The sequence below is a fragment of the Eulemur rufifrons genome, chromosome 9 (assembly GCF_041146395.1).
Source record: "Eulemur rufifrons isolate Redbay chromosome 9, OSU_ERuf_1, whole genome shotgun sequence".
In the NCBI taxonomy this organism is placed as follows: domain Eukaryota; kingdom Metazoa; phylum Chordata; class Mammalia; order Primates; family Lemuridae; genus Eulemur; species Eulemur rufifrons.
Window position 1 is genome coordinate 8,856,399 of NC_090991.1, and position 26,387 is coordinate 8,882,785.

General features: G+C 52.0%; 5 protein-coding genes, 3 non-coding genes and 1 pseudogene across 11 annotated transcripts; 8 read left to right on the forward strand and 1 right to left on the reverse strand.

Moving 5' to 3' along the window:
* The first annotated feature begins 54 nt into the window (after positions 1-54).
* On the forward strand, positions 55-8,775 carry SENP3 (SUMO specific peptidase 3). The gene is made up of 11 exons (XM_069482008.1): positions 55-357; positions 1,190-1,915; positions 2,727-2,966; positions 3,065-3,176; positions 3,567-3,714; positions 3,846-3,893; positions 4,615-4,692; positions 7,201-7,338; positions 7,520-7,603; positions 7,689-7,739; positions 8,215-8,775. Exons 2-11 carry the CDS (start codon positions 1,201-1,203, stop codon positions 8,323-8,325), a joined length of 1,725 nt encoding a protein of 574 aa, XP_069338109.1. The 5' UTR covers positions 55-357; positions 1,190-1,200; the 3' UTR covers positions 8,326-8,775.
* An 864-nt stretch (positions 8,776-9,639) lies between these two features.
* EIF4A1 (eukaryotic translation initiation factor 4A1) lies at positions 9,640-15,895 on the forward strand. 2 transcript variants are annotated; one of them, XM_069482009.1, is made up of 11 exons: positions 9,640-9,685; positions 11,092-11,140; positions 11,627-11,759; positions 12,212-12,351; positions 13,384-13,552; positions 13,906-14,015; positions 14,241-14,384; positions 14,465-14,602; positions 14,714-14,803; positions 15,068-15,147; positions 15,237-15,895. In XM_069482009.1, the coding sequence occupies exons 1-11, from the start codon at positions 9,663-9,665 to the stop codon at positions 15,379-15,381; spliced, it is 1,221 nt and encodes a 406-aa protein (XP_069338110.1). In that variant the 5' UTR covers positions 9,640-9,662; the 3' UTR covers positions 15,382-15,895. The 2 variants fall into 2 exon arrangements, with proteins under 2 accessions (XP_069338110.1, XP_069338112.1); XM_069482011.1 differs by having other exon boundaries at positions 15,130-15,147.
* LOC138392775 (small nucleolar RNA SNORA48) lies at positions 11,797-11,931 on the forward strand. Its single transcript, XR_011235051.1, has one exon. It is a non-coding gene; the product is annotated as a small nucleolar RNA SNORA48 (small nucleolar RNA).
* LOC138392777 (small nucleolar RNA SNORA48) lies at positions 12,639-12,783 on the forward strand (annotated as a pseudogene).
* Positions 13,671-13,811, forward strand: LOC138392805 (small nucleolar RNA SNORD10). Its single transcript, XR_011235072.1, has one exon. It is a non-coding gene; the product is annotated as a small nucleolar RNA SNORD10 (small nucleolar RNA).
* LOC138392763 (small nucleolar RNA SNORA67) lies at positions 14,850-14,991 on the forward strand. Its single transcript, XR_011235039.1, has one exon. It is a non-coding gene; the product is annotated as a small nucleolar RNA SNORA67 (small nucleolar RNA).
* Positions 15,896-16,308: 413 nt separating the features above from the next.
* On the forward strand, positions 16,309-18,779 carry CD68 (CD68 molecule). 2 transcript variants are annotated; one of them, XM_069483313.1, is made up of 6 exons: positions 16,309-16,689; positions 16,781-17,313; positions 17,433-17,552; positions 17,661-17,733; positions 17,837-18,007; positions 18,317-18,779. In XM_069483313.1, the coding sequence occupies exons 1-6, from the start codon at positions 16,641-16,643 to the stop codon at positions 18,448-18,450; spliced, it is 1,080 nt and encodes a 359-aa protein (XP_069339414.1). In that variant the 5' UTR covers positions 16,309-16,640; the 3' UTR covers positions 18,451-18,779. The 2 variants fall into 2 exon arrangements, with proteins under 2 accessions (XP_069339414.1, XP_069339415.1); XM_069483314.1 differs by having other exon boundaries at positions 16,862-17,313.
* A 1,359-nt stretch (positions 18,780-20,138) lies between these two features.
* MPDU1 (mannose-P-dolichol utilization defect 1) lies at positions 20,139-23,944 on the forward strand. Of its 2 annotated transcripts, XM_069482021.1 has the most exons (7): positions 20,342-20,459; positions 21,606-21,671; positions 21,851-21,983; positions 22,278-22,363; positions 22,488-22,606; positions 22,911-23,021; positions 23,177-23,944. In XM_069482021.1, the coding sequence occupies exons 1-7, from the start codon at positions 20,357-20,359 to the stop codon at positions 23,300-23,302; spliced, it is 744 nt and encodes a 247-aa protein (XP_069338122.1). In that variant the 5' UTR covers positions 20,342-20,356; the 3' UTR covers positions 23,303-23,944. The 2 variants fall into 2 exon arrangements, with proteins under 2 accessions (XP_069338121.1, XP_069338122.1); XM_069482020.1 differs by lacking the exon at positions 22,488-22,606 and having other exon boundaries at positions 20,139-20,459; positions 22,278-22,424.
* Positions 23,945-23,997: 53 nt separating this feature from the next.
* Positions 23,998-25,497, reverse strand: SOX15 (SRY-box transcription factor 15). Its single transcript, XM_069482022.1, has 2 exons — positions 24,910-25,497; positions 23,998-24,266 (listed from the first exon to the last, which is right to left on the reverse strand). Exons 1-2 carry the CDS (start codon positions 25,440-25,442, stop codon positions 24,098-24,100), a joined length of 702 nt encoding a protein of 233 aa, XP_069338123.1. The 5' UTR covers positions 25,443-25,497; the 3' UTR covers positions 23,998-24,097.
* Between the last annotated feature and the right edge of the window lie 890 nt (positions 25,498-26,387).

The following is a 26,387-nucleotide window of genomic DNA, read 5'->3' on the forward strand; positions in this document are numbered from 1 at the left end:
GCGCCGGCGCTCTTCGCCGGGTGTGACGTAGTAATCGTGCGCCACTACCGCCGGTGGGCCTGGGGCTCGCGGGAGGGGAAGGAGGAGGAGGAGGAGGGGGAGGAGAAGAAGGTGGTGGTGGCGGCGGTGGTGGTAGTGGTGGAGGTGGTGGAGGTGGAGGCTGAAGCAGAGCAAGAGGCGGCCGCGGCGGGGTGGCGCGGCACGCGGCCCAGAAGCGTTGGAATCCTGAATTGAGACGGCTGTGCCTGAAGACAGCAGGAGTGGCGGGGCCGCCGCCGTCGCCGGAGAGATGAGCCGGGAAGCTTGAGGCCGGAGACGCCCGCCCTTGGGCCCGTCCGCCCGGCTTCCCTGCTCCCGGTGAGGACGCCCCCACCCTTCCCCCTAGCCCTGCCGTGGCCTCTCCCATTCCTGGGCTTCGCTCCTACCTAACCGGGGCCATGAGGCCCTCGTAGGGGCTTCTTAAGGCCCTTGTGCGCCGAGCCGTCCGAGCTGGGACTCATTCTGGTTCCTGGGGATGAAGCAGGAGGGGACTGGGTTGGCCTGGCTCGCGCAGCTCAATTCTGCCCTAGCGCCTTGGTTCGGCTGCTTCAGCATCGATTCTGTTCTCTTTCAGTTTCCTTCAAAGTCCTTCCCCTTTTATCAGACTCAATCCCCTGAACCATAGCCCTGGCATCCCCATTCCCACCTGAGATGACCTCAGCATGCCCACACCCCCCATTCATTCCAGGGTGGCAGAGAAGAACCGTCTTCCCACTCTAGCTCACAGTTTCCTTGTGAAAGTTGTGTTCTCCTCAGGTAGTACTGTATCATCTCAGGATTCCTCTCCTGAGCCATCTGCCTGAGCAAAGAAATCATTCTTATTAGGCCCTCAAAGGACAGCGCTGGTGGTATTCAAGTACAGAAGTAGAGCCTGACAATACTACTGGGTTTGACCTCGGGCTCTGAGAAATAAGATCCCTGAGGCCTGCTGCTTAGCCAGTTTCCCTTTCCTCTACCTGGGCAGCGGAGAGACTCTAAAGGGTCCTTTGTGGACCATGTTAAGTGGGCAAATCTGAAGTTAGGAGTTTCATGTTTTTCCTCTTTTCTTAGTTTATCTGTATCTGAATCCAGAGGGACCATGCTAAGGAAGAGATGCAGGATCTGGGGGACAGGATGTTTGGATTCTGATACCCTAACCTTTGTTTTGCAGGGTACTGGAAGATGAAAGAGACTATACAAGGGACTGGGTCTTGGGGCCCTGAGCCTCCTGGACCTGGCATAGGCCCAGCTTACTCAAGCCCCAGGCGGGAGCGTCTTCGTTGGCCCCCACCCCCCAAACCCCGACTTAAGTCAGGTGGAGGCTTTGGGCCAGATCCTGGGTCAGGGACCACAGTGCCAGCCAGACGCCTCCCTGTCCCTCGACCATCTTTTGATGCCTCAGCTAGTGAAGAGGAGGAAGAAGAGGAGGAGGAGGAGGATGAAGATGAGGAGGAGGAAGTGGCAGCTTGGAGGCTGCCCCCCAGATGGGGTCAGTTGGGAACCTCCCAGCGGCCTCGCCCTCCCCGCCCCACTCATCGAAAAACCTGCTCACAGCGCCGCCGCCGAGCTATGAGAGCCTTCCGGATGCTGCTGTACTCAAAAAGCACCTCGCTGACATTCCACTGGAAGCTTTGGGGGCGCCACCGGGGCCGGCGGCGGAGCCTTGCACACCCCAAGAACCATCTTTCACCCCAGGAAGGGGGTGCGACGCCACAGGTGCCATCACCCTGCTGTCGTTTTGACTCCCCCCGGGGACCGCCTCCACCCCGGCTGGGTCTGCTAGGTGCTCTCATGGCTGAGGATGGGGTGAGAGGGTCTCCACCAGTGCCCTGTGGGCCCCCCATGGAGGAAGATGGACTAAGGTGGACTCCAAAATCTCCTCTGGACCCTGACTCAGGTAAGGTGGGAAAAGGATGGGGTGGGGTGGCTAAGAGCCTAGAGCACCAGGAGCCTCTTGCTGTGGTGAGAACTGGGCCTAAGGAAAGTAGGATGGCAGAGTGAGGGGTCCAGAGTAGCTGCAAAATGTCTTCGTTAAGCCCCACACTGAGCAGAAAGTAAGCCTAGGAGACAGTGAGGGCTGGAAACAGAATCCCTAAGTAGGTGTCTTCTGGTCTTGAGCACAGATGAGAAAAGGAGTTGTGGCTTAGAAAAATTAGAGTCTTGTCCACTTGAAATCCCTCTTTGGCCTCTCAGGATAAGAGCCCCTGTGTGAACATCTCCAGAAGGTGCCATTTTCATAGTGATGGTATGGGACCTCTCCCAGTATTGGAGTATATCATCTGTATGGTTGTGTGTGACATTCTCACTTAGAATATTTCCCTTTTGGAGAACTCCAGCCAAATGATTTCAGCTTTCTATATCTTTATTAAACATTCAAATATTTGTCAAGCCTATATATTATGCTGGGTACCATGCTAGGTGTTTGGTATTTAGTGGTGACAAATATCCCTGAAATTTACATCTCTGAATGCTAATCTTTTCTTTCTTTCCTCCTGTCTATGAGTAGGAACTGTTTCTACCTGTCCTTTTAGAATCTTTTGGACATCTTACCTTATGCTTTGTGGTCTCTGTTTCTTATATTGGTAGATTCTGCTTCAGTTTATCCTTCTTGTGGTCTTACCATTTGTGTCCATCGTTAATTGTATGCGTCTCATTGTCCTTTCATCTGGCCGATTTCTCATCTCCATTCTATTTCCCCTGCCCTGTAGGCCTCCTCTCGTGTACTCTGCCCAATGGCTTTGGGGGACCATCTGGGCCAGAAGGGGAGCGCAGCTTGGCACCCCCTGATGCCAGCATCCTCATAAGCAATGTATGCAGCATCGGGGACCATGTGGCCCAGGAGCTTTTTCAAGGCTCAGATTTGGGCACTGCGGAAGAGGCAGAGCGGCCTGGGGAGAAAGCTGGCCAGCATAGCCCCCTGCGAGAGGAGCATGTGACCTGCGTACAGAGTAAGGAGCCCTAGAGGACCTAGCCTCTTTTCACTTGGCTGACTCCTAGAGCAGAGTCTGGAGGCCTCACCCCACTCCTTTCTCTCTCCCCCACTCAGGCATCTTAGATGAATTCCTTCAAACTTATGGCAGCCTCATTCCCCTCAGCACTGATGAGGTAGTAGAGAAATTGGAGGACATTTTCCAGCAGGAGTTCTCTACGCCTTCTAGGTGAGGCTTAAAAGACCAATGCCCTTCAAAGGAGGTCTGGGACCTGGGGGATGGGGAGAGAATGCTGCTGCCTTTTCTCCCATAGGGTTGTACTTGGGGAGATGAAGGAAGATAGAGCTGAAGGGGAGGAATCTGTAGGCAAGGTGCCAAGTCCCTGTAAGCCGACTGGGAGGGTCTTTACCTGGCACCTTGAATACCGTGTATACCTGAGTATTCATGTGCCTCTTTCTAGGAAGTGGGCCTTCAGCAAAGCCTCAAGGGGACCCATGCCAAAAAAACAAAACAAAACACAACTGGGTCAGTTAAGATTTTTATTCTAGGAAGTAGTAGGTATTTCTATGTGCCCCAGCTGCATCGTCTCTTGTGTGACTCCACCCTTGGCCTACTCAGGAAGGGTCTGGTGCTGCAGTTGATCCAGTCATACCAGCGGATGCCAGGCAATGCTATGGTGAGGGGCTTTCGAGTAGCCTATAAGCGGCATGTGCTGACCATGGATGACTTGGGGACCTTGTATGGACAGAACTGGCTCAATGACCAGGTGAGAATCGGGTAGAGAAACATGCCTGAGAGGGGATTCAGAGCTCAGGGTGTCTGGGGGCCCTCTGCATGGGGGAGCCCTGTACCCATGCTGCACCCTCCATGGCAAGTTGCCTCCCATCTTTTACCCAGGTGATGAACATGTATGGAGACCTGGTCATGGACACGGTGCCTGAAAAGGTAGGCCCAACCAGATATTTCAGTTCCCAAAAGAACTTCTGCAGTTTTAAGCAGCTTTATCAGTCCCTTTCATCTCTTCCATTTTCATAAAGAAGGTCTCCGTTTCTGGGTCAGAGGTGATAGATGATAATCTCGGCCCTGAATTTATCAATTCTTTTCCTTTCTCCAGTTTTTAGTGTTTTTCCCTATGGCTAAACTCAAGAATTGGGATGGGAACCTATCTATTAGATAAAAGTTAGGGTCCAGGCGTGCTGGCTCATGCCTATAATCCCAACACTTTGGGAGGCCAAGGCAGGAGAATTGCTTGAGCCCAGGAGTTCAAGACTAGCTTGGGCAACATAGTGAGATTCCATCTCTACAAAAATAAAAAAGAAAGAAAATTAGCTGGGCGTGGTGATGCATGCCTGTAGTCCCAGCTACTTGGGAGGCTGAGGCCAGAGGATCACTTGAGCCCAGGAGTTCGAAATTAGAGTAAACTATTATACAATTGTGCCACTATACTCCACCCTGGGTGACATAGTAAGACCCTGTCTTTAAAAAAAAAAAAAAAAGAGATTAAAAACAATAATTTGTTTTCTTACTGTCAGTGAATTTGCGTGCGGATTGTTGAAACCAGTCCTTAGAGCCATCTGAAATGGAGTACACTGGGAGAGAGGGGAGACTTCGTGGGAGGGTCTGTGGTCTTTGAATTCCATCCGGCTCTTTTGTGTCATTGGCACAGGTGCATTTCTTCAACAGTTTCTTCTATGATAAACTCCGTACCAAGGGTTATGATGGGGTGAAAAGGTGGACCAAAAACGTGAGTTATGAATTCACATCTACTTAAGTAACACCTTGCCTCTAAAGTTCTGTTTTCTATGAGCCCTTTCCCTGCTCCTATTCATTCAGTCTTTCAAAGATTAAATGTCTCCTGTGTGTTAGGCACTTTCTAGGCACTAAGAATAGAATATTAAATAAGAAAAACTTTTTGCCCTTATGGAGTGAAAATAAACAAGTTAAATTTCAGCTTAAGTGCTATGAGCAGATCAAAACAGTAATGTGATAGCATGGGAGGTGAGTGCTTTAAATTGGGTGTCTAGGAACACCTCTCATAGCTGAGACTTGAATGATGAGGAGCCACCCATGTACAGATCTGGGGGAAGAGTGTTCTAGACAAAGGGAACAGCAAGTACATGAGACCCAAAGTGAAAAAGAACATGGTTGAGGAACAGAGAGCCCATGTGATTGGAGCAGAGCGAGCAAAGGAAGACTGATAGAAATTTGGTCAGAGAGTACATTATGTAGGCTGAGGAGGGTAGATTTTATTCTGTGTGTACTGAGAAGCCCTTGAAGAGTTTTAAGCAGGCTGAGAAGTGCCTCCAGTTTTAAACTCCTGTTTTGCTGATAGATTGAAAGGGGGCAAAGAGCAGAAGCAGGAGAGGAGCACAGTCAGTAGTCAGGTAAGAAACTTGGAGTGGAGTGCTAAAGGAAGAGAGAGGCAGAAGTTTTATGATAAGTTTTATAGGTTGAACCAGTATGACTTTGTGTCAGGTTGCGTGATTTGTGAAATATATATATTTGGTTTCTGTCCTGTCTCTTGGCATGCAAGTCCTAAAATCCTTGGTATCTCTAAAGGTGTCCTTTTGTATGCTAATGAGTTGATTGAAGGCTGGCCCCTCTAGGTAGCTTCAGAATGAGAGCTGTCACTGGAAAGGCCAAGCCATGATTAGAGGCTTGGAACTTTCAGCCGCAACCTGGGGAGTGGAAAGGAGCTGAAGATTAAGCCAATCAACAGTGGCCAATGATTTAATCACTCACGCGTAGTACTGAAACTTCCATAAAACCCCGAAAGGACAGGGTTCAGCGAGCTTCTGGATAGCTGAATACATGGAGGTTCCAGAGAGGGCATGGAAACCCCACACCCCTTCCCACATGCCTTGCCCTATGCATCTTTTCGTCTGTACCCTTGGTAATATCCTTTATAATAAACCAGTAAACGTAAGTAAATGTTTCCCTGAGTTTTGTGAGCTACTCTAGCAAGTTAATCAAACCCAGGGAAGTAGTTATAGGAACCCAGATTACCTGGGCAGAATCACAGGTAAAACAACCTGAGGCTTCCAGTTGGCATCAGAATTGGTGGGCAGTCTTGTGAGACTGAGTCCTCAATCTGTGGGATCTGATGCTACTTCCAGGTAGATAGTGTCAGAATTGAATTGGAGGATACCCAGCTGGTGTCTGTTGCAGAATTGATTGGATGTTGGTGGGGAAAAATCTCTACTCACTTCTTGGTGACCAGAGGTCACAGAAGTATTTTGTGTTGTGAAAATATAGTAGGAAAATTTGGTTTTTTCCTCTACAGATTAGATGTAGGAAATGAAAAAAAAAAAACAAACAAAATAGGAGTAAGAATGTGCTGCCTAGGTTTTTGGCCTAGGTAACTGGGCAAAAGTGGGAGAGGAACAGTTTGAGTGAGGAAAATCAAGAGTTATTTTCTCCTCTGGTTTCCGTGCCCTTCAATTCAAAAGCAGGGAAACTTCCACAATGAGGTAGGACCATTGGCTCTAGCATCTCCTAATTTTTTTCTCCAAGTTCAAGAGCTTACACCCTCAGGGAACTGGCAGGCCCGCTTCTCCCAGTAGAGGCAAGAGTGACATACAGTGAAAAGGTCTTGGCCTTCTGTATACCTGAGTTTGAATCCCATGTCTGCCATTTCTTACTTCTGTGGCCTTGAGCAAGTTACCACTTTCCAACTAGCAGTTTCCTTATCCCTTAGGTTAAATGTGAGAACTTCCTGGTATGATTGTTGTGAGCATTAACTGATTGAATATTTACTTCATGCCATGCATTGTTCTAAGTGTATTACGGATATTCACTAGTTTAATCCTCATAACAAATGGATGAGGGTAGGTAGTATTATTTTCACCTTCTTACAGATAAAGAAACTGAGGTATAGAAGGTTATTAAGTAGCTTGCCCATGGTCGTAAGCCAGTAAATGGAGGAGCTGGATTTGAAATCTGGCAGTCTGGTTCCAGAATACTGAGCCTGGGTTCTTAGCTACTAAGCACTTCTTCCTTCAATGTGTGAAAGCGCCTGGCCCATCATGGGCTCTCAGTGTTTTTTCTGACACTGCCTCTTTTGTCCTACCTTCCTTCCTTACCCTGGAGAATCTAAACATCCAAATGCTGAGCCTTGCCTACAATCTAGGGCCTGGGTCTTCTATTCTCCCACTTGTCTCCCTTCCCTGCCCCTGTGTTCCTCTTTGGAACCCTCGTAGTAATAGGCAGGACTCCTGTGTGTTGTACTTGACTTCTAGCACTGTCTCCTTAGGTGGACATCTTCAATAAGGAGCTACTGCTAATCCCCATCCACCTGGAGGTGCACTGGTCTCTTATCTCTGTTGATGTGAGGCGACGCACCATCACCTATTTTGACTCGCAGCGCACTCTAAACCGCCGCTGCCCTAAGGTTTGAAGGGGTAGTGGGGAGATGGGCAAAATGTGCAGATGCCAGTGGCAAGGCATTCCAGGGAAAAGGGTGGGCTGTGGACCTTTGAGGAGCAACCTGGGCATTGTGTCTGCCACCACTGTGCCCCGGGTTCGGTTGGGAAACTTCAGGCATCACTTTTTCTTTTTCCCCATCCACGTAGCATATTGCCAAGTATCTACAGGCAGAGGCTGTGAAGAAAGACCGACTGGATTTCCACCAGGGTTGGAAAGGTTACTTCAAAATGGTGAGTGTCCAGAGGGAGGGGTATAAATTGAAGTCATTTCCCTGGGAGTCTCCAGGTGAAGGCCTATGTTCTTTCTCTTCTCTAGAATGTGGCCAGGCAGAATAATGACAGCGACTGTGGTGCCTTTGTGTTGCAGGTAAGCACTTTATAAGGCCTCCTTCTCCTCCAGCCCTGGAGTCAGTTGAGTTAAAGGGTTGGGAGGCTGTTCTGCATCCCTCACTTGGCTCACACCTAGTTGTGGAGCAGAGAGTAACCTTCTGTGTTAGAACACAGAAACCCTGATTTCACTGGTCTTCTGGGCTTCTCCAATCTCACGTTGGGACTGGTTTCCGATCCTTGGTCCCTGGCACTGATATAGCTGCCTCCTAACACTCAACTCAATGTATTTTCTCCCTTTGAAACTCTAGGTCTATCATATACCAAGTAAGAATGCTAGCTTTAGAGTCAGGCTGTTTCTGAAACCCAGACTATGGGACCCTGGCTCCCTTTGTATGTGAAATGGGTATATTCTCTGAAAGATTAAGTGAGATATATCTGTTATGTAATGTCCTGACCTCAGGGTGGGGGATGCTCAGTAGGTGGTTCTCATGGCCTGCCTTGTTAACACCCAGTACTGCAAGCACCTGGCCCTGTCTCAGCCATTCAGCTTCACTCAGCAGGACATGCCCAAACTTCGTCGGCAGATCTACAAGGAGCTGTGTCACTGCAAACTCACTGTGTGAGCCTCGTACCCTAGACCCCAAGCCCATTAATGGGCAGGGGGACATGTGCGACCCTTCTTGAGAAACTCCAGTTCCTTTTCTCTCTTGTCTCTCCCTACCCAATTCCCTTGGTTTTTCATATTTAAATGTTTTGATTTCTGTATTTTTTTTTCTTTGAGAGAATACTTGTTGATTTCTGATGGGCAGGGGGTGGCTACAGTAAAGCCCCTTTCTCCCTCTGTGTTGCAGGGGAGTGTGGCCTTGTGGCCTGGGTGGGGCAATCATCCCCTTTCCATTTGCCAGGGGCAGGAAATCAGTGCTGAGGGTGGTGGGCGGGCAACGGGATTACTGCCTGCCAGATCTTCAAACATTTTTTTATATATATATATAAATGCCACGGTCCTGCTCTGGTCAATAAAGGATCCTTTGGAGATACATAAATGGTGGTCTTCCTTAAGGGGCCTCAAACTAGTGGATATGCTTATCTCAGGCCTTCTTCCAGCCACTGCTGTTAGCTGACCTGTTCTGGGTCTTGAGACTTCAGGTGCCAGCTTTCCATCCCTGGCTCAGGCAATGGCAACACCATGTCTTCATCACCCAAACAAATCCCCCAGCCAGGGGAGCAGAGGGCAGGAAGAGGGAGAGTAGGTAAGCCTCAAAATTAAAGAGACCTGGAGAGGGAAGCTGGGGAACTGGACACTGAAGGGACTGGGGAGGGGGCCAGCTAGGATTCATGACAGCTATCCCAAATGTTCTTAGGCCCAGAAGTCGTTTTTTCCACTCCTCCCTCCAGCCACGGAATCCTCCCAGTCCTTAGGATATGGCTCTTGATTCCTTCATCCCTGGCACACTTAGAACACATCCAGGCAATGTCCCATCTCTTTCTGCGGAAGGGGAGAACGTTAAATTTGGGTTCCGTGGAGACTTAGGGCAGAAGTAAAGGGAAATGGTAGTCCCAGAAGCTCGGAAGTCCCTGGAGGCTGAGGCCTCGCCCCCCTCGCGTGATAGGGCCTACTAAGCCACATGACTAAGGCACTATCTCCTCTGCACGTGTAAGGGTGCAGGGCCCCAAGATGGCTGCCAGGCCTCGAGGCCTGACTCCTGGATGTCACTTCCGTACCGGCGAGAAAGGCGGGCCCTCTAGCCAATCAGGCTGCGGGGCGGGTCTTCACCTTGATAGGCATTCAAGTTATCCAATGGTGGCCTCGTGCCTGAGCGCCTACGAACTAACGTCATGCGGAGTTGCTGAGCGCCGGCAGGCGGGGCCGAGGCGGGCAAGCCAATGCGATGGCTGGGGCGGGGTCGGGTGCTCTATAAGTTGTCGATAGGCGGGCACTCCGCCCTAGTTTCTAAGGATCATGTCTGCGAGTCAGGATTCCCGGTAAGAAAGGCATTTGCAGGAGGTTGTGCCTACTTACCCTGCCGCTCCCTTCCGAGGGGCCCGCCGGGGGGAGCTGAGAGGCCCACCAGGGTTGCGGGGGAAACCAAGCCGGGAGGAACCGTCCTGGGGGTGTGTGGGGGAAGGTCCATGGCCAGTGCTGCCACCAGGGCCGAGGCGGAAGGCGAGGACAGCCCGGCTAGGGCCGAGTGTGCGAGGTTCGTTACGAGGCCTCGGCCTAAGGCGGTGCCGTGCGAGAAGTCCCGGTGCTGAGTGGTGAGACGAGGTCGCGACTTAGCGTGGGAAAGAAAGGCAGAGGCGGCCGCAGCTAGGTGGCTCAGAGCCGGCAGGCAGGTCCGGTTGCCTCGCTGTGCCGGGGGGAGGGCTCGCGCTGGGGACTCCGAAGGATTCTGACGGTACCACTCGGGAGAGGCGGGGGTGGCTGGGTGTTCAGATCCACTCGCTTCTTCGCGGTTGAAATATGGGTCGGGGGAAAAGAAACCGGCCGTTCAGTGTGCTGGTTTTCTTGACGGCCAGGACTGAGCCTAACCCCGAGGAGCGGCCGCGTGAGGCACCAGGAGCCCACCCGGCGCCGGGAGGGCAGGTCCATTTTGCCGCACAAGCCGGGCAATTGGCAAACTGCGGATGGGCAGGTCCACTTTGCTTCGGGGGTGAGCGGCCAGAGGTATGGGAGGGCGACGCCATTTCGCGACGGGGGCGGGCGGGATGTGGATTGTTCCATGGAGGTGGGGGGGGGGCACGCCGCCGGGTGGTCGAGGGAGCGAGCACATGGCCGTCTGAGATGTTCCCCTCCCCCAGTCCGCTTCGCTTCTAAGTGTTGTGCAATGTCCCCCTTTGCTAGCTCGGCTGGGGCTCATTGTGCGCGAGGCCGCCACCGCCCGCGGCCTCCCACATCCGGGCACTGTGAGGGGGGTGATCGGCTGGAGGGGTGGGAGAGAGCGCGGGCGGGATGACGTGGGGGGAAGGGGATGTCCTACCCTCGGATCTGGGAGGTGAAGGGCGGGACTTCCGGCGCCCTGGTGCTGTGTTGGGAGGTGCACGCGCTTGGGATTTGAGCGGCCAGGCCCAGGACACGTGGGCCTGGTAGCAGGCACCACATCCGGGCACTGAGCGTGGCGGCAAGCCCTCCAGCCTTTGGGTCCTTAGGGAAGGGTTACCCCATCATTTCCAGGGCGGCTTGGCCAGAGCTGCTGCTGGGATGGGGCAAAGGCTTGGTTCAGTTTTAAAGTAACTTACTTGACTGTGTTTTGAGAACTAGTGAGGCTAGAATCTGGGAGTGAGGGTTGATGGCATCATTCAGGGCCAGTTGCTTACAGAAAGAGCCCGGCTGTCAGGATTTGAGTGCTTCAGTTGGGCAGGAGACAAAACTCCGTGCTTTAAACCAACAGATCCAGAGACAATGGCCCCGATGGGATGGAGCCCGAAGGCGTCATCGAGGTGAGACTGAGCCCCTACCACCACTGCCCTCCATCTCTGAGAAGCGCAGTGCTACTGTGACCCCAGGTTTCTGGAGTTGTTCCATGATTTAAGTATAAGTTAAAGCAGAGCAGAAGGTTCATCTTAAATGCATACTTAACTGGCATTAGTGAAGCCCCCTTCCATGAGTATCTGACCTCCTTTACAGTGGTTTGTTGGAAATCCTTATTTATGTTCCCGAGGATGTGTGTAAAACGTGACATTCAAATTGAGTCCTGTCCTCCTCTCCTACAGTCCTCAGCCTCATGTTAGTGTGAAGTTAAGTAGACTGGCCCCTTAGAGTGACTTCTCAGACCATCTGTAAGCATCTGGCTTCCCTAAAGTGGGGGGGGGGGGGCTTTTGGGCACTGAAGCTTTGGTGTAGGCACCAGATCCTACTTGCTACAGTGCTAGAGCCCAGCCCACCTCTTAACACCACTCAGGCTTTAATTTCCTTGCATCCTACAGAGTAACTGGAATGAGATTGTTGACAGCTTTGATGACATGAACCTCTCGGAGTCCCTCCTCCGTGGTATCTATGCCTATGGTTTTGAGAAGCCCTCTGCCATCCAGCAGCGAGCCATTCTTCCTTGTATCAAGGGTGAGACTCTTTGGCCCCAGAACATTAGATTCTGGACTGTCCCAGCCCTGGGTAGAGTGGCATCTGGTTGGTGGTGCCCATCTCATATCAGCCAGGGACAAAGCAACCCCTTGTTTATCCCAGCTTGGCTTTTGGTCTCTGCCTATGCCTGGTTCATGCCTTGGTCACATGAATTGCTGGTTTTCCTTTAATGAGTAGTATTGTAGCCAGCTTGTGCTTGGTTTTATAGTTTTATTTCTGTCCCAACTTGGTATATTAAATGAGTTAATAATATGTTTTTATTTTCTGATTTGTTTTCATTGTGTAACTATGGTGATTGGTGAAGTAAAGTTTCTGAAGCATGCTAAATTTGTAATGTTGCTTGCTTATGGATATCACTAAGGCTTGAAGGTCCCATGAGCCTACAGTATATACATTGTACCACATTTAACTCCTCCTGTTTATCTGTTTAGGTTATGATGTGATCGCTCAAGCCCAATCTGGGACTGGGAAAACGGCCACATTTGCTATATCAATTCTGCAGCAGATTGAGTTGGATCTAAAGGCCACCCAGGCCTTGGTCCTAGCACCCACTCGAGAATTGGCTCAGCAGGTAAGAATGTGGCTTTTCCCCCCTGAACGGCTGATTTAGGGGTGATAAGCACACCAAAAGTCAGGGAAGTCAACTGCTCCCACCTTGGAGGAAGAAGAGATAGGTGCTCCTTACTAAGGGAGATGAGTTGATGACTTCTAGCTCTTTCAAGACTTGTTGGGTTAATTATAAGCCATTTCTTTCCCAAATATAGCTACCACTTCTCCACCCATTTCCTGTGTCAAATGGGAAGGCTACTGGGTGGAGCCTGGCTGGCTAGGCGAGTTTGGTGGCTGCTTTGTGGACAAACCCCCTGGCAATGGGCAAAGAGACACCTCACTGGTGGTGTTGCTCTTATATCAGTCAGGGGCAGAGCAGACTGACAGTCCTTTGTTCATCCTAGCTTGATGCCTGGGTTGGTGGCCAGAGCTGTTTCATGCCTAGGGCACATAAAATTCTAATGCTGGACTCCCATTTTCTTTCTGAGTGTTAGAGGGGAAAGAGTCACAAACACTAGTTTCATAAATACTGAGGCTCAGATAATATTTTTACATGTTTGGCAGATGTAATGATTATTCTGGACACAGGTAATGTAGTAAGCAAGAAGTTACATCATAACCAAAGCATGCTTTTTTAAGTGTGGACATTACTACCTAGCTTGGGTTCTGTGGCAGGGGTGCAACAGGACGTGCATATGTGTCATCCAGTTCATAAAACTGGTTGCTGTGAAATAAAATAAACAGATCACAACTGGCTTTTAGTAAAGTTAAGGATTTTGTCTAGAATGGGAAACTATTACAATTATTTCGGGGAGGCATTGTGAATCCATGTACACTGAGAAACCAGACTGGGTTTGAGTCCTGTCTTTGCTATTTATTGGCAGAATGATCATAAGTGGGTTATTTAACCTCTGCTTGTTTTTCACCTGGAAAGTAAGTTTAATAATAGTGCATATCTCATAGTAGTTGAAAATAGCAAATATATAAGAAGCATTAAAAACGGGGCCTGGACAGTTCTAGCTGATATGTGAACACCTATCTTCTCTGGGCTCAGATACAGAAGGTGGTCATGGCATTAGGGGACTACATGGGTGCCTCCTGTCATGCCTGTATTGGGGGCACCAACGTGCGTGCTGAGGTGCAGAAACTGCAGATGGAAGCTCCCCATATCATCGTGGGTACCCCTGGCCGAGTGTTTGACATGCTTAACCGGAGATACCTGTGTAAGTAACTTAATTTTCCAGCCCTCTGGGTCACTTCCCTCTTGTGCGTGTTTTCCTAGTCTTGTAGCTTAAGCCAATGCCATTCCCAAGGATGCTAGTTTCCCCTTCACTAAAAGTTGCTCTGTGATGAACCCCATGCGTGTCATCTGAGCCTGGCTTCCCTGTCGTCTCAGCCCAGGTAGTGTTCTACTTCCCAGGGCTGTTGTCTGGCCTGGCAGGGAGGTCCTGGGCAAAGGATCAGTCTCTGTATTCTGAGAGCAGACAACCTGTCCCCTTTGTATTCTTTATCAGGAAAGAACATATTTCACATTTCCCTTATTACTACATACGTTGGTATTTTTTTTCTAATCTAGCTCCCAAATACATCAAGATGTTTGTACTGGATGAAGCTGATGAAATGTTAAGCCGAGGATTTAAGGACCAGATCTATGACATATTCCAAAAGCTCAACAGCAACACCCAGGTGAGAAAGGCAGGCTTTTTTTTGTATAGCAATGGTTCTAGATGCTGGTGTAGTTGGGGCAAAGAACAGTGTAAGTACCAGAGGAACCATACAGAATTCTAGATTCTTACCCTCACCTGAAACCGTATTCTGCATCCACTTTGGTTTTTAGGTATACAAGGGGAAGGGAGGGGCATGCACCAATGAAGTATTTACCACCCTAAAGCTGACTTGTTTTTTCATTAGGTGGTTTTGCTGTCAGCTACAATGCCTTCTGATGTGCTTGAGGTGACCAAGAAGTTCATGAGGGACCCCATCCGGATTCTTGTCAAGAAGGAAGAATTAACCCTGGAGGGTATCCGTCAATTCTACATCAATGTGGAACGAGAGGTGGGGCCCAGTGCAGGAGGCGGGCCTGGCAGTAAGTTGTTGGGTATAGCCCCTGACTGATAATTTCCCCCCACCTCCAGGAGTGGAAGCTGGACACGCTGTGTGACTTGTATGAAACCCTGACCATCACCCAGGCAGTCATCTTCATCAACACCCGAAGGAAGGTCGATTGGCTCACTGAGAAGATGCATGCCCGAGATTTCACTGTTTCTGCCATGGTGAATTTTCCCCCTTGTTACCAGCTTACTGTGGATGTCAGTCAGAGTCCTGTCTAAAGCCAGTTTTGCTGGTGCTCATTTGCCTACCTGCTCCACGCTTCTCTCTTCTAGCATGGAGATATGGACCAAAAAGAACGAGATGTGATCATGAGAGAGTTCCGTTCTGGCTCTAGCCGAGTATTGATTACCACTGACCTGCTGGTGAGTAGAGGGGAATTTAGAGCAAACAGGAAAGGAAGAAGGGAGAATCCAAGGTGATTCCCTCTCCAAGGGGCCAGCTAGTGCCTCTCTCAGGAAAGTAGCAACTTGGAATAAAATCAGGCATGCCTAAGGTCTTCTGAGGACAGAAGATGCTCGTTTCCTTTGCCTTCCCTTGGCTGCCTACATGTATGCTCTGAGTCCCTTGGGATGGATTTTGTCCTCTTTCTTAGTCACATGTTGATGTTGTTGTCTTTCTTGCCATAGGCCAGAGGCATTGATGTGCAGCAGGTTTCTTTAGTCATCAACTATGACCTTCCTACCAACAGGGAAAACTATATTCACAGGTAAGCGTAGATCTGGAACCCGGGCCCAACCTCTGGCTGAAGCTTTTGGTGTTCCTAATCGTCATCCCCTTTCTTACCCTGTTTTTCAGAATTGGTCGTGGTGGACGGTTTGGCCGTAAGGGTGTGGCAATTAACATGGTGACAGAAGAAGACAAGAGGACTCTTCGAGACATCGAGACCTTCTACAACACCTCCATTGAGGAGATGCCCCTCAATGTTGCTGACCTCATCTGAGGGGCTGTCCTGCTACCTAGCCCCAGCCAGGGTTCAATCTTGGGGGGCTGAAGAGCAGCAGGAGGGGGGAGGGAAGGGAGCCAAGGGATGGACATCTTGTCATTTTTTTTTTTCTTTGAATAAATGTCACTTTTTGAGGCAAAAGAAGGAACCGTGAACATTTTAGACACCCTTTTCTTTGGGGTAGGCTCTTGCCCCAGGCGCCGTCTCTGCTCCCAAAAAACACTAATCCATTTCCCTAACCTAGTCAACCTCCAGATCCCAGAGGCTCTCCCCGCCCCAGCCAAATTCCTTTGAAAATGATTCAAGGGGCTATATATGCCACTCAACCTCATTTGCTGGACCAAATCTGGAGGCAAAATCCCTGAAACCCCCAAGTGAGGTCCAGGGGATTGTCCCCAGGTGGGGGGAGCAGGGGAGAGAAAATGGTAGCCATTTTTACATTGTTTTGTATAGTATTTATTGATTCAGGAAACAAACACAAAATTCTGAATAAAATGACTTGGAAACTGCCTGTTTGGGCTTCTCATTTCTTAACCTCCCCTTCCCTCTCCCCACCTGCTATGGGTACATGTCACCTCCCCCTTCACCAGCTAATAACTTGGCTGTGTTGCTTCCTTCTGAATGCCATTTAAGTTACAGGCGATCCCTTTCCTCTGTTCCCCCCGGACCTGCAGCCCTGATAAAAGTAAAGTGAACAGGAGAGTGCGACCCCCTGGAGGAGTTGGGTGTGCACTGTCATGAGTGCTTCACGTGCCTGGGCTAAGAGGAAGTGATGGGTAGGAGAGTAAAGGGGTCAAGGGGAATGGGAGTGGAGATGAACTGTTTCTAGTTCCTGCTGAGCTCACTTCCTGGGAGGCCACTGAGGGAGGGAACTGCTGGTTCTCAGCTAGCCTTACAACTGCCTGCCACAGCTGCTGAGCAGGTTCTGCTGAGACAGACAAATGAGCCCCTATGGATGAACTGCCCCAGAACTCTCCATCTCATTCTGTGTCCACGTGATACTCTTGACTTTGCCCTGACTGACAGTTCCGCTTATAAAGCTGGGGCCAATAGTCTCCTCACTTAATTACAAAGATAAATGACTAAGAGGTTGGTGGCTGGAGCTGAGGTGCCTGAGTCAGGTTGGGGGTGGGATTGTTCAGTAACAGGAAGTAAAAGTCTTTCGTTTCCTCCTTTCTGAGAGAGAAGGCTGAGGGAATAGGGTTGAGCAACTGGTCCTCACTGCTTAGCTGGACTTTGGGTGAGGCGGTCCTGCCATGAGGCTGGCTGTGATTTTCTCCGGGGCCTTGCTGGGGCTACTAGCAGGTAAGGAGAAAGGGCTGGAGGGAGGGAGCCTCTGGGAAGGAGCCTGCCCTTGGGTTACTTACTAACCAGTCTCTCTCACCTCTGTTGAAAGCCCAGGGCACAGGGAATGATCATCCTCATAAAAAATCGGCCACTCTGCTTCCATCCTTCACGGTGACACCGACAGCTACAGAAAGCACTACAAGCCCTGGAACAACCAGCCACAGGACTACCAAGAGCCACAAAACTACCACTCACAGAGCCACCACCACAGGCACCACCCAGGGACCCACAACTGCCACTCACAATCCTGCCACCACCACCAGTCATGGAAATGTCACAGTTCATCCCACAAGCAACAGCACTGCCACCAGCCAGGGACCCACAACTGCCACTCACAATCCTGCCACCACCACCAGTCATGGAAATGCCACAGTTCATCCCACAAGCAACAGCACTACCACCAGCCCGGGACTGTCCACCAGTTCCCCCCACCCAGGACCACCTCCACCCCCTCCAAGCCCTAGCCCAGGCTCCCAGGGGGCCATTGGAAACTACACGTGGACTAACGGTTCCCAGCCCTGCGTCCAGCTCCATGCCCAGATTCAGATTCGAGTCTTGTACCCAACCCAGGGTGGAGCAGAGGTAAAGCTAAATCACAGCAGGGGACGTGAGGGGAAGGAAGGGACATGCTATGGCTTAGAGGGAGGAAGGAAGAATAGTGGCCATGTAGTCTCGTGATCCTGTATCTTTAACTTCCGCAGGCCTGGGGCATCTCTGTACTGAACCCCAACAAAACCAAGACCGAGGGGGGCTGTGAGGGTCCTCACCCCCACCTGCTTCTCTCATTCCCCTATGGACAGCTCAGCTTTGGATTCCAGCAGGTATAGCTCAGAGACTTCACCCTCATCCCTCACACGCCCTCCCAGTGCCCCATCCCTATAATCCTCACTCCACTCCCCCTGCTGCCCCGAGCCTTTCTGTTCCCCCAGGACCCACAGCAGAGCACTGTCTACCTGAGCTACATGGCTGTGGAGTACAATGTGTCCTTCCCCAGGGCAGCACGTGAGTAACCTTCCTCTTTGCTAACACTAGATGCCGGAGCTCCTGATGGGACTAGGCTGGGGTGGGAAGGTGGACAGGACCTGACCCTTCCTCACTCCTTCAGAGTGGACATTCTCAGTTCAGAATTCATCCCTTCGAGATCTCCAAGCACCCCTGGGCTGGAGCTTCAGTTGCAGAAACTCGAGCATCATGCTTTCACCAGCCTTCCACCTCGACCTGCTCTCCCTGAGACTACAGGCTGCTCAGCTGCCCCACACAGGGGTCTTTGGGCCAAGTAAGACCTACCTCCTTTTTCTCTCCCACAATTATCCCACCGCACTGAAATCCCCTTCCCCAGACCTATAAGTCAGTCATCTCCCGTTTTAAGCCCCCAAATTTCCTCCCTCTCTCAGGCTTGTCATGCCTATAGGGCAATGTCCCCTCCTCTGCAGGACTCTGCTCATTTTCCCCTTTAATTTATTGCCGAGTTTTCATGGTGAGCTCCTCACCAGTCTCCTACTCCCCAACGTCTCCCACATCCCTTCCTCCTACCTTTATCTCAGCCACCATGTTGCAATGCCCACTTGCCCTGTCCTTCTGCCAGGTTTCTCTTGCCCCAGCGACCGATCCATCCTGCTGCCTCTCATCATCGGCCTGATCTTCCTTGGCCTCCTCGCCCTGGTGCTTGTTGCCTTCTGCATTGTCCGGAGACGCCCACCCACCTACCAACCCCTCTGAGCATCTGCCCCAGCCCCCAGGGCACCCTCATTTCCTCACCGTGCAACTGACTCAAAGACAGAGTCATCTTCCTTCCTTTTCTTTCTTGAAGAACAAAAAAAATAGAGATAATGCAATTGGGAGGGAAGGGCGGAGAGATTTTTATTAAATGTGAGATTTCCCCTCCCCCATTCCCAGCAGGAAGAGTAGTGAAACCTACTCAAATCTTTGTCTTTGGTTTCCCTTGTCCCGCCAGGATTAAAAGCCATGAGTTCCTTGTCAAATGCCTTTCTGTGCCTTCCATGGTTGAGTCTCAGGGAGCCAGAAACAACTGGTAGAGGAGGAACAAAATGTCAGTATGTGACCAAATTCCCTCATGGGTTCACCCCCAGAGGCTGGCACAGCTGGTGTTGTGTCTGCCACTCTGTCCCTTCCTCTTTTCTGGGACTATTGGCTGCTCCAGTTCCCTCTCTCCAGCAAGCCCTGGAGCCATCCATCCCAGAAGTCTCTTTCCCCACTTCACACACAGTTACAGGTGCAGCAGCCAAAGCAATGAGAGGGTGGCTGTGGAATTTCATTTCTGGAGGCAGCACCAGGGGCTCCTGAGCAATGATAATGTCCCGCCCTGTCCAGGGCTAGCTGAAAAGCCTGACTAAACCCTTGCTGCACGTGGGATTCTCCTAGCCCACCTGCGATGGGCTGCGTCAACCACAGGACCATTAGGTACTCTGACCTGCACACTCACCCTCTGTGCTCCTGGGAACAGCATGCCCCCCAGCTTGGGTCACCCACCCAACCAACCCTGATGTCCCCAGTACCTGATTGGGGGTGAGGGGGCAGGCAGTGTCATTCCCAGGGAAGCTCATGTCCATGTGAGGAACGGCCTCCCACATGGCCATAGTCTGTACCACTACTGAATGCCAGTCCCTTTCTTTACAGCAGGCTGTGGCACAATCGCTGGGGGCTAGGATGAGCGCCCACCAGCTGTAGGTCTCAGAAAGCCTGGAGACGCGCCCCATTAGGGCAGCCCCGCCACTACCTGCAGACAACCCCTGTGACCTTGCAAACTGTGGAGCAGGAGCCACCCAAGGGCTGCTAGACAGCGGGATGGCGCAACCTGGGTTGGCGTCCTGGCGCTGGGTGGCATGCAGCACTAAGTAATGGAAGGTGCCCTCTCCCAAGTAAAGCTGCTGTGCCCACTGGGCCTCACTTTAAGTCCTTGCTCAGCACGTGGTGTGCCCTCGGGCCAGAGGAGTGGGGGAGAACCCAGGGCTGCCACATCAGGCCAAAGCCAGGGGATTCCCCACCCTGGGCTTCACGGAGACTGCCAGCTCCCCAGCTGGGCTCGCCTCCCCCACCTCCTCTGCTTCACTGTCCCTGGCCCAGCAGTTGCTGGTGCACCCATCTTCCAAGGTGGGTGTGCGCGGCCCGGTGCCTAAGGAGAGCTGCCCAGTGCAGACTGTCCTGCTCCCGCCAGCGCTGTTCCCTCTGGAGACGCCGAAACAACAGGAGAAAAAGAGCTACAAGCGCCCTTACTCAACGCCATTTTGAATAATGCTCCTTCTCTCTCAACTTCGAACAATATAAAGTTGGCTGCGAGAAAGCAAGATGGCGCCTAGCAGGAAGAGCGGAAAAAGGCAGGGGGATAAATTTCGCTTCTGAACTGGAAGCGTAAACAAAGGCGCGGAAGGTCTAACAGCGCAGGCGTACAGCTTTACAATGCGAACACCGAAATCCTTCCAAAACGTGGTCTCTGAATGAGACCTATTTTACGCTACTGAAGCTGGGGTGGCGGAAGAAAGAGCGGAGGCTAGGGGGCGGTCCAGCTTCGTCGCGGGAAAAGAACAAGAGGCGGAGTGCCCGGGTGCGCACGCGCAATATAAGGCAATGACGGTCTGTAGAGACTGGCGGAAGCGAGGTTTACAATATGGCGGCCGAGGTAGACGGACTGCTCAAACGGGCGCTGGTGCCGATTCTTTTACCTGAGAAATGCTACGACCAACTTTTCGTCCAGTGGGACTTGCTTCACGGTGAGTTTTATTCAGCATCGGATCCAAGTCCTGCTCGAACAACCGCAAACCCTAAGTCCAAGGCGTGACTGCCGACTAAATGACAGCGGTGACTTCTGCCATGTCGAGCTGGGCGGAAGTCACTTCTGAGAGGGGCGGAAGTGTCTCTCCTCCATAGAGGGAGGACGCCATATTTGGGCAAGAGGGGAAGTCTGAAGTACTTCTTTGTGAAGTTTGGGCTTGTCGACAATGAGAAACGAGAAGACTGAGATTTTACGAAACAAAATAAAAACCAGGTCAAATCATTGCAACCTTTATTAGCTCGCTAGCAGGGTTAAATTTAATTCAAAGCCCCTGGTGAATCAGGCCCTCATCGGCACCCCAAAGGCTCTTGCCACACACTGATTGCTTTCTTTCCAGCCTCCACGTTTCCTCATCCTCTAATTTTGGAATAATTTGCCTTCCTTCCTCATTGTATTTGCGGAGCAACTCTACAGCAATGTCCACCTCAGACATCAGACCCTTTGGGAAGCCCTCTTGGTCTGCCCTTCTCAGCTCATGGTACCTCCCCTGAGCTCGTGGGGCACATTCATGATCCATGAAAGTCTGACTCTCACTGGGTCAAGCTCCTTGAGGGGAACCCTTCAAGGGTAGAGAAGTTGTGGGTGGCCAGGGCATAAAAGCAAGTCCTGGAAAGGCAGGGTTAAGTCGCTGATTAGGGGACGAGGGACAATCAGAGGGTTCAGGAATGAGTGACATGAAGGTCTGTCTTTAGAGAGAGAAGACAGGTGAACTGGGCTGCCCAGGTGCCCAGAGGAGGGAAATAAAGGCTCAGAGGACTCTTGGGCATTGCTCAGCTTCATACAGGGAGGCAATGGAGAGTCTTGGAAGTCAAGCCAAGGAGTTTACATGTTAATTTGTAGGAAATGGAAGATTGGGTGGGAGGGAAGGCATTGTGCTAAAAGCTATTTTTAGAAAGTAACCTGGTCTGAATGTGAGATGGTTTGGAGCAGAAAGGACCAGGCATATTGTCTCTCCCCCTAGACAATACAAGACTTCCTTCCAGGATGGTGGAGGTGGGGGTGGGGGGCAGCCCATAGGAGCACTTTGAGCCCTGGCCTGGATTTCGGAGGAATCCTCTCTGCTTAACCGTTTTTCTCTTCTCAGTCCCCTGTCTCAAGATTCTCCTCAGCAAAGGCCTGGGGCTGGGCATTGTGGCTGGGTCACTTCTAGGTATGTATCTCTCTTTCCTGCTGTTGGGATGAGTGGGGGAGGTGCTGAGAGGCCATGAAGTGTATGGGTCCCTTAACTGCAAGTGGGGTTAACATTGCTTCCTAGTCCGTTCTGTAGCTGTTGTTGCACCCCTAAGGAATGGAGGCTCCTCAACCCTGCCCTTCTCATCCTTTCCCCAGTAAAGCTACCCCAGGTGTTTAAAATCCTGGGAGCCAAGAGTGCCGAAGGGCTGAGTCTCCAGTCAGTAATGCTGGAGTTAGTGGCATTGACTGGGACCATGGCCTACAGCATCACCAACAACTTCCCATTCAGGTGAGGGGCCCACCCTTCATCCCCAAGGGTATGTGCCCACAACTGTAGTGGGGGTTAAAGTGAGGGAGGTAAAGGGGCAGGAAAGCTTAAGCCCTTTAAGAAATCTGTTTGTCACCAATGGAGGTGATGAAGAGGTGAGCATCTCAAGAATGCCCAGGATTCAGAATGAGTGGGGCTATGCTATGAAGGACAAAGAGTAATCAGAGAATTGTGTCCCCAGGTAGATGGGCTGTGGAGGCTTTCGCTGGCTTTGTCCAGGCCCACCTTTATTCCTTCCAACTCTTGACTCTTCAGCTCTTGGGGTGAAGCCCTGTTCCTGATGCTCCAGACAATTACCATCTGCTTCCTGGTCATGCACTACAGAGGACAGACTGTAAAAGGTGCGGAGGATTTACCTAAGAGCAGGCTGTGCTGGCTCCTGGGAACCCACTGGGAACTTAGGCCTGGGGAAGCTGGCCGACATTGAGAGGTTGATGATGAGGACTCTGTCTCCCCAACCCACAGGTGTCGCTTTCCTAGCCTGTTACGCCCTGGTCCTGCTGGTGCTGCTTTCACCTCTGACGCCCTTGGCTGTAGTCACCCTGCTCCAGGCCTCCAACGTGCCTGCTGTGGTTGTGGGGAGGGTAGGTACCAGGAGCAAGGGGAAGGATGTTGGGAGGGGGGCAGGGTGCAGAGGCCGAAAAGGAGGCCAAAGTGTGGGGGTGTTGGACTAAGGAGAATGGGGAAATCAGTGATGGGAGCATGGGAAGACAGAACCAAAAGTCTCTTTTTTTTTTTTCTTTTTTTTTTTTTTGACTAGTCAAGTGCAGTAGTGAGGAGGGGGGAAAGTAGTAGAACAAGGAGTTCAATCTGTAACTGACTGTGAACAATCAAGTGAGATAACTCACTACCTTCGGACCAGCCCAAAAGTCTCAATTTCTCCCCTAGCTGCTCCAGGCAGCCACCAACTACCGCAATGGGCACACAGGTCAGCTCTCAGCCATCACAGTCTTTCTGTTGTTTGGGGGCTCCCTGGCCCGAATCTTCACTTCCATTCAGGTGAGCGCACCTTCTTCCCTCTAGAAGGCACTAAAATTTCATCTTACCTTTCCAGCTAAGAGCTAAAGTTGCCCCTTCTCTAGAACCTTTGTCCCTAGAGGAACCTTTCTTGGGGTATGCTGAAGAGTGACCCTGGTTCTGTCTCTTACAACCAGGAAACTGGAGACCTGCTCCTGGCTGGAACCTTTGTGGTCTCCTCCCTCTGCAATGGCCTCATCGCTGCCCAGCTCCTCTTCTACTGGAATGCAAAGCCTGCCCACAAGCAGAAAAAGGTGCAGTAGGGCTGAGCCAGCCACTGGAGTCATTCCGTGTTTCCATTCGCCCATCCAACCTCAGGGTCCTGCCCATCTCAGCCAGTCTGCTGGTGTGACTTAATCATTCTCCATTCCTCTGCAATTGCAACTTGAGCCAGGGTTTGCTTTTAGTGAAAATAGATAGTTGGTGGACCCAGATCCTTAGAAAAGGAGAGAACAGGGGCGGAGTCTTTTAAACTGTCATTCTGACATTGGAGTGCTTTTCTAAGTTCTGGACCTGTACTATTAATCATTTGGCTGAGACTCCTTTAGCAGCAATTTCCAGCTGTTTAACACTATTCTGGACAAATATCTTACCCTGTCCTCCCATCTCCCATTCTGTCCCTCGAGGACAAAGCCTGGACTGTGGAATGGAGGGACTAAGGGCTGTGGCTGCCTCCCTCCCCAGCCTGGCTGGAACTGTCTCCTGGACTCCAGTGCTGGGGGCGGGGAATGACTCAGGCAGGGCCCCAGGGTGGGGTGAGGAGGTTCTTGCTCTGGCAGGTCCAGGCGGAAGGGAGTGGAGATGGGGACTAGTTCCTGCTGCAGTTGCAATGAGGGGAAACAGTGATGGGACAATAAAGACTCAAGAGACATGATTTAGTCATACAAAACTGTGTTCAGTCCTACAAAAAAAATATATAAGTTGTGTGTTCTCCCTTGTTCTCCTGGGAAGACTGCAGGCTGCCTGTGAACTGTAGCTTGCAGCCTGGGAGTAGGGGGTGGTTCTGAGTGAAAAAGGAGAATGCGAGGCCCTTACCCGGAGGTCCACGTCCATGAGAGTTAGAGGTGGGTTAGGGGCATGGGGGCACCAGAGAGGGGAGGGTTGTACGCAGTGGGAGAGCCTGGGGGCAGGTAGGGACTATAGGGGGGGAGCAGCTCTCCCTGGAGCCTAGGGTCGCTCTGAGGGAGGGAGCATGGCGAAGGGGCCTCCGGTTTACAGTGGGAAGAGCTGCAGAGAGAGAAACACTGGGTTAGAGGGTGCTTTTCTTGGGTTCAGGTGCAGCTCCCAAGTGAGGGACGAGTCTGACCAGTTCTGGACAGACAGGGGTAGAACTTGCCTCCCACCCAGCCCTGGCTGTCCAGGCCGCTGGGTACAGCAGACATGGAACCAGACCCAAGGATGGCTTAGGCTCTTAAGAGAGTGTGCGGCCCTGTTGGGGCATGCTTATTGCGTGCTGTGCAGCTGTTTTCCTCGTTTTCCTGGGGCAGCAGGCCAGGAAGGGGCAGAATGGGCTTGGCCTCTCCTTGCCCTGGAGGCTGGGAAAGGCTGGTCACACATAGGCCAGAAGCAGGGGGAAATGGGGCGTCCAGATAGCCAGAACACAGTCACATCAAGGGGTCTGTCACCTGTCCCTGCAGGGCCGCCACCTCCAGGTTGAGATGGAAACGCCTCCTGGGAAAACCCTTGCCCACTCCACCCTACACAGGGCCCTGGGGATACAAGGGAAGGTGCCCACCAAACCTCAACCAGAGCAGCCTCAGCTTGGATGGGCTCAGGTCCCCCTCCAGCCAGGCCCTGGGGCATCGCCCCCACCCGGGCTCCAGGAGAGAGGCAAAGCGTCTCCTTCCTCACCCCGCTCCCAGGCACTCACCCGTAGCTGCCGGGCAGGTAGGCTGTCGGGTAGTTGGGCGGTCTGTACCCAAAGCCTCGGCTCGCCTGGGTGGTCGCGTACCCCGGCCCCCAGAAAGGGCCGCCGCCGGCCAAGCTGCCTCTTCCCTGGCTGAAGTGGGGAGCTCCAGTGCCCGAGCTTTTGGCCTTGCGCCGAGGTCGATACTTGTAGTCGGGGTAGTCGCGCAGGTGCCGTGCGCGGAGCCGCTTGGCCTCCTCCACGAAGGGCCGCTTCTCGTCCTCGCCCAGCAGCTTCCACTGCGCGCCCAGGCGCTTGGAGATCTCCGAGTTGTGCATCTTTGGGTTCTGCTGCGCCATCTGGCGGCGCTGGGCGGAGCTCCACACCATGAACGCGTTCATGGGCCGCTTCACCTTCTCCGGGGGGAGTCCCCCAGGGACTACAGGGCTCCCAGCGCCCTCTCGCTCCTGGGGTCCCGAAGATGAGGCGGCAGCAGCCACGGGAGCCGGAGGCTCCAGGCTCCAGGCCTGGTCCTGGGAGGAGCCGGGTAGCGCCATGGGTTGGAGGAAGCTTTAAGAGGGCGTCCTGAATGCCCTCCCCTCAAAATGAGGAGTCGACCCTGAAAATGCAAGTGTCTTCCCAGTCTGGAGTCGTTGAGGAGGTACTCAAGTCCTTAAAAAGTATGTATCATCCCCAAGTCCAGACCTTAAAACGGAGTCTTTGCTCCCAACCAATTCGGCACAGTATGGAGACAGTCTAATGTAAAATCCGCTGTGTCTGATACCCGTACTGGAGAGGAGCTCTCCTTTCCTCAAGATCTACCGACTGGGAGACGACCGTCCCTCTCCCCCTCCCCACAGGTGCCACGAAACCGACCTTCAGTGGAGGCGGTAAACCATAAACCTTCCCTTTGTCGTCTCCAGAGTCCCTGGACCTCTCCCACCTGGGCTCAGCGTCTGTAGCTGGCGGGCCAGACCCGGGAACAGCCTTTAAAGGCTGACTCCTCCCCAGTCCCTCCCACAAGACTATGCCTTCTTAAGGGCGCCAACATCCCCCCACCCTTAAGCAAACTCAGGTGTCCCGTGTCTCAGCCCCCAACATTCCCCCTCAGGGTACCACACCCCCTCCCCACCCAAGACCTAGATGGCAGGCCTTCCAGCCCGCTGTTAGTTAGGATTGTCTCCCCTCCCTTCTTAAGCATTGGCAATTTAAAGCCAATTCCTTTCCACCAAGGGATCAAATGCCCTCAGGGTCACCTGTTGTGCTAGGAGGAACTTGGGAACATCCCACCCCCCACCCCAACTTCTTTCATGGTGACTATAACTCCTCAAACCCCGGACCTGCCCTTGGGGCAAGAAAGTCAGGCTGAGGGAGGTAGGCCATTTTTGTTTCCTGAGTCATTCCAGCAGGTGCTTGGGCGGTGATTCAATCCCTTTCCCCAGGTGAGAAAACTTAAGCCCTCCTAACTCCGGCTCTAGCCAAAACTTAGATTTCTCCACAGC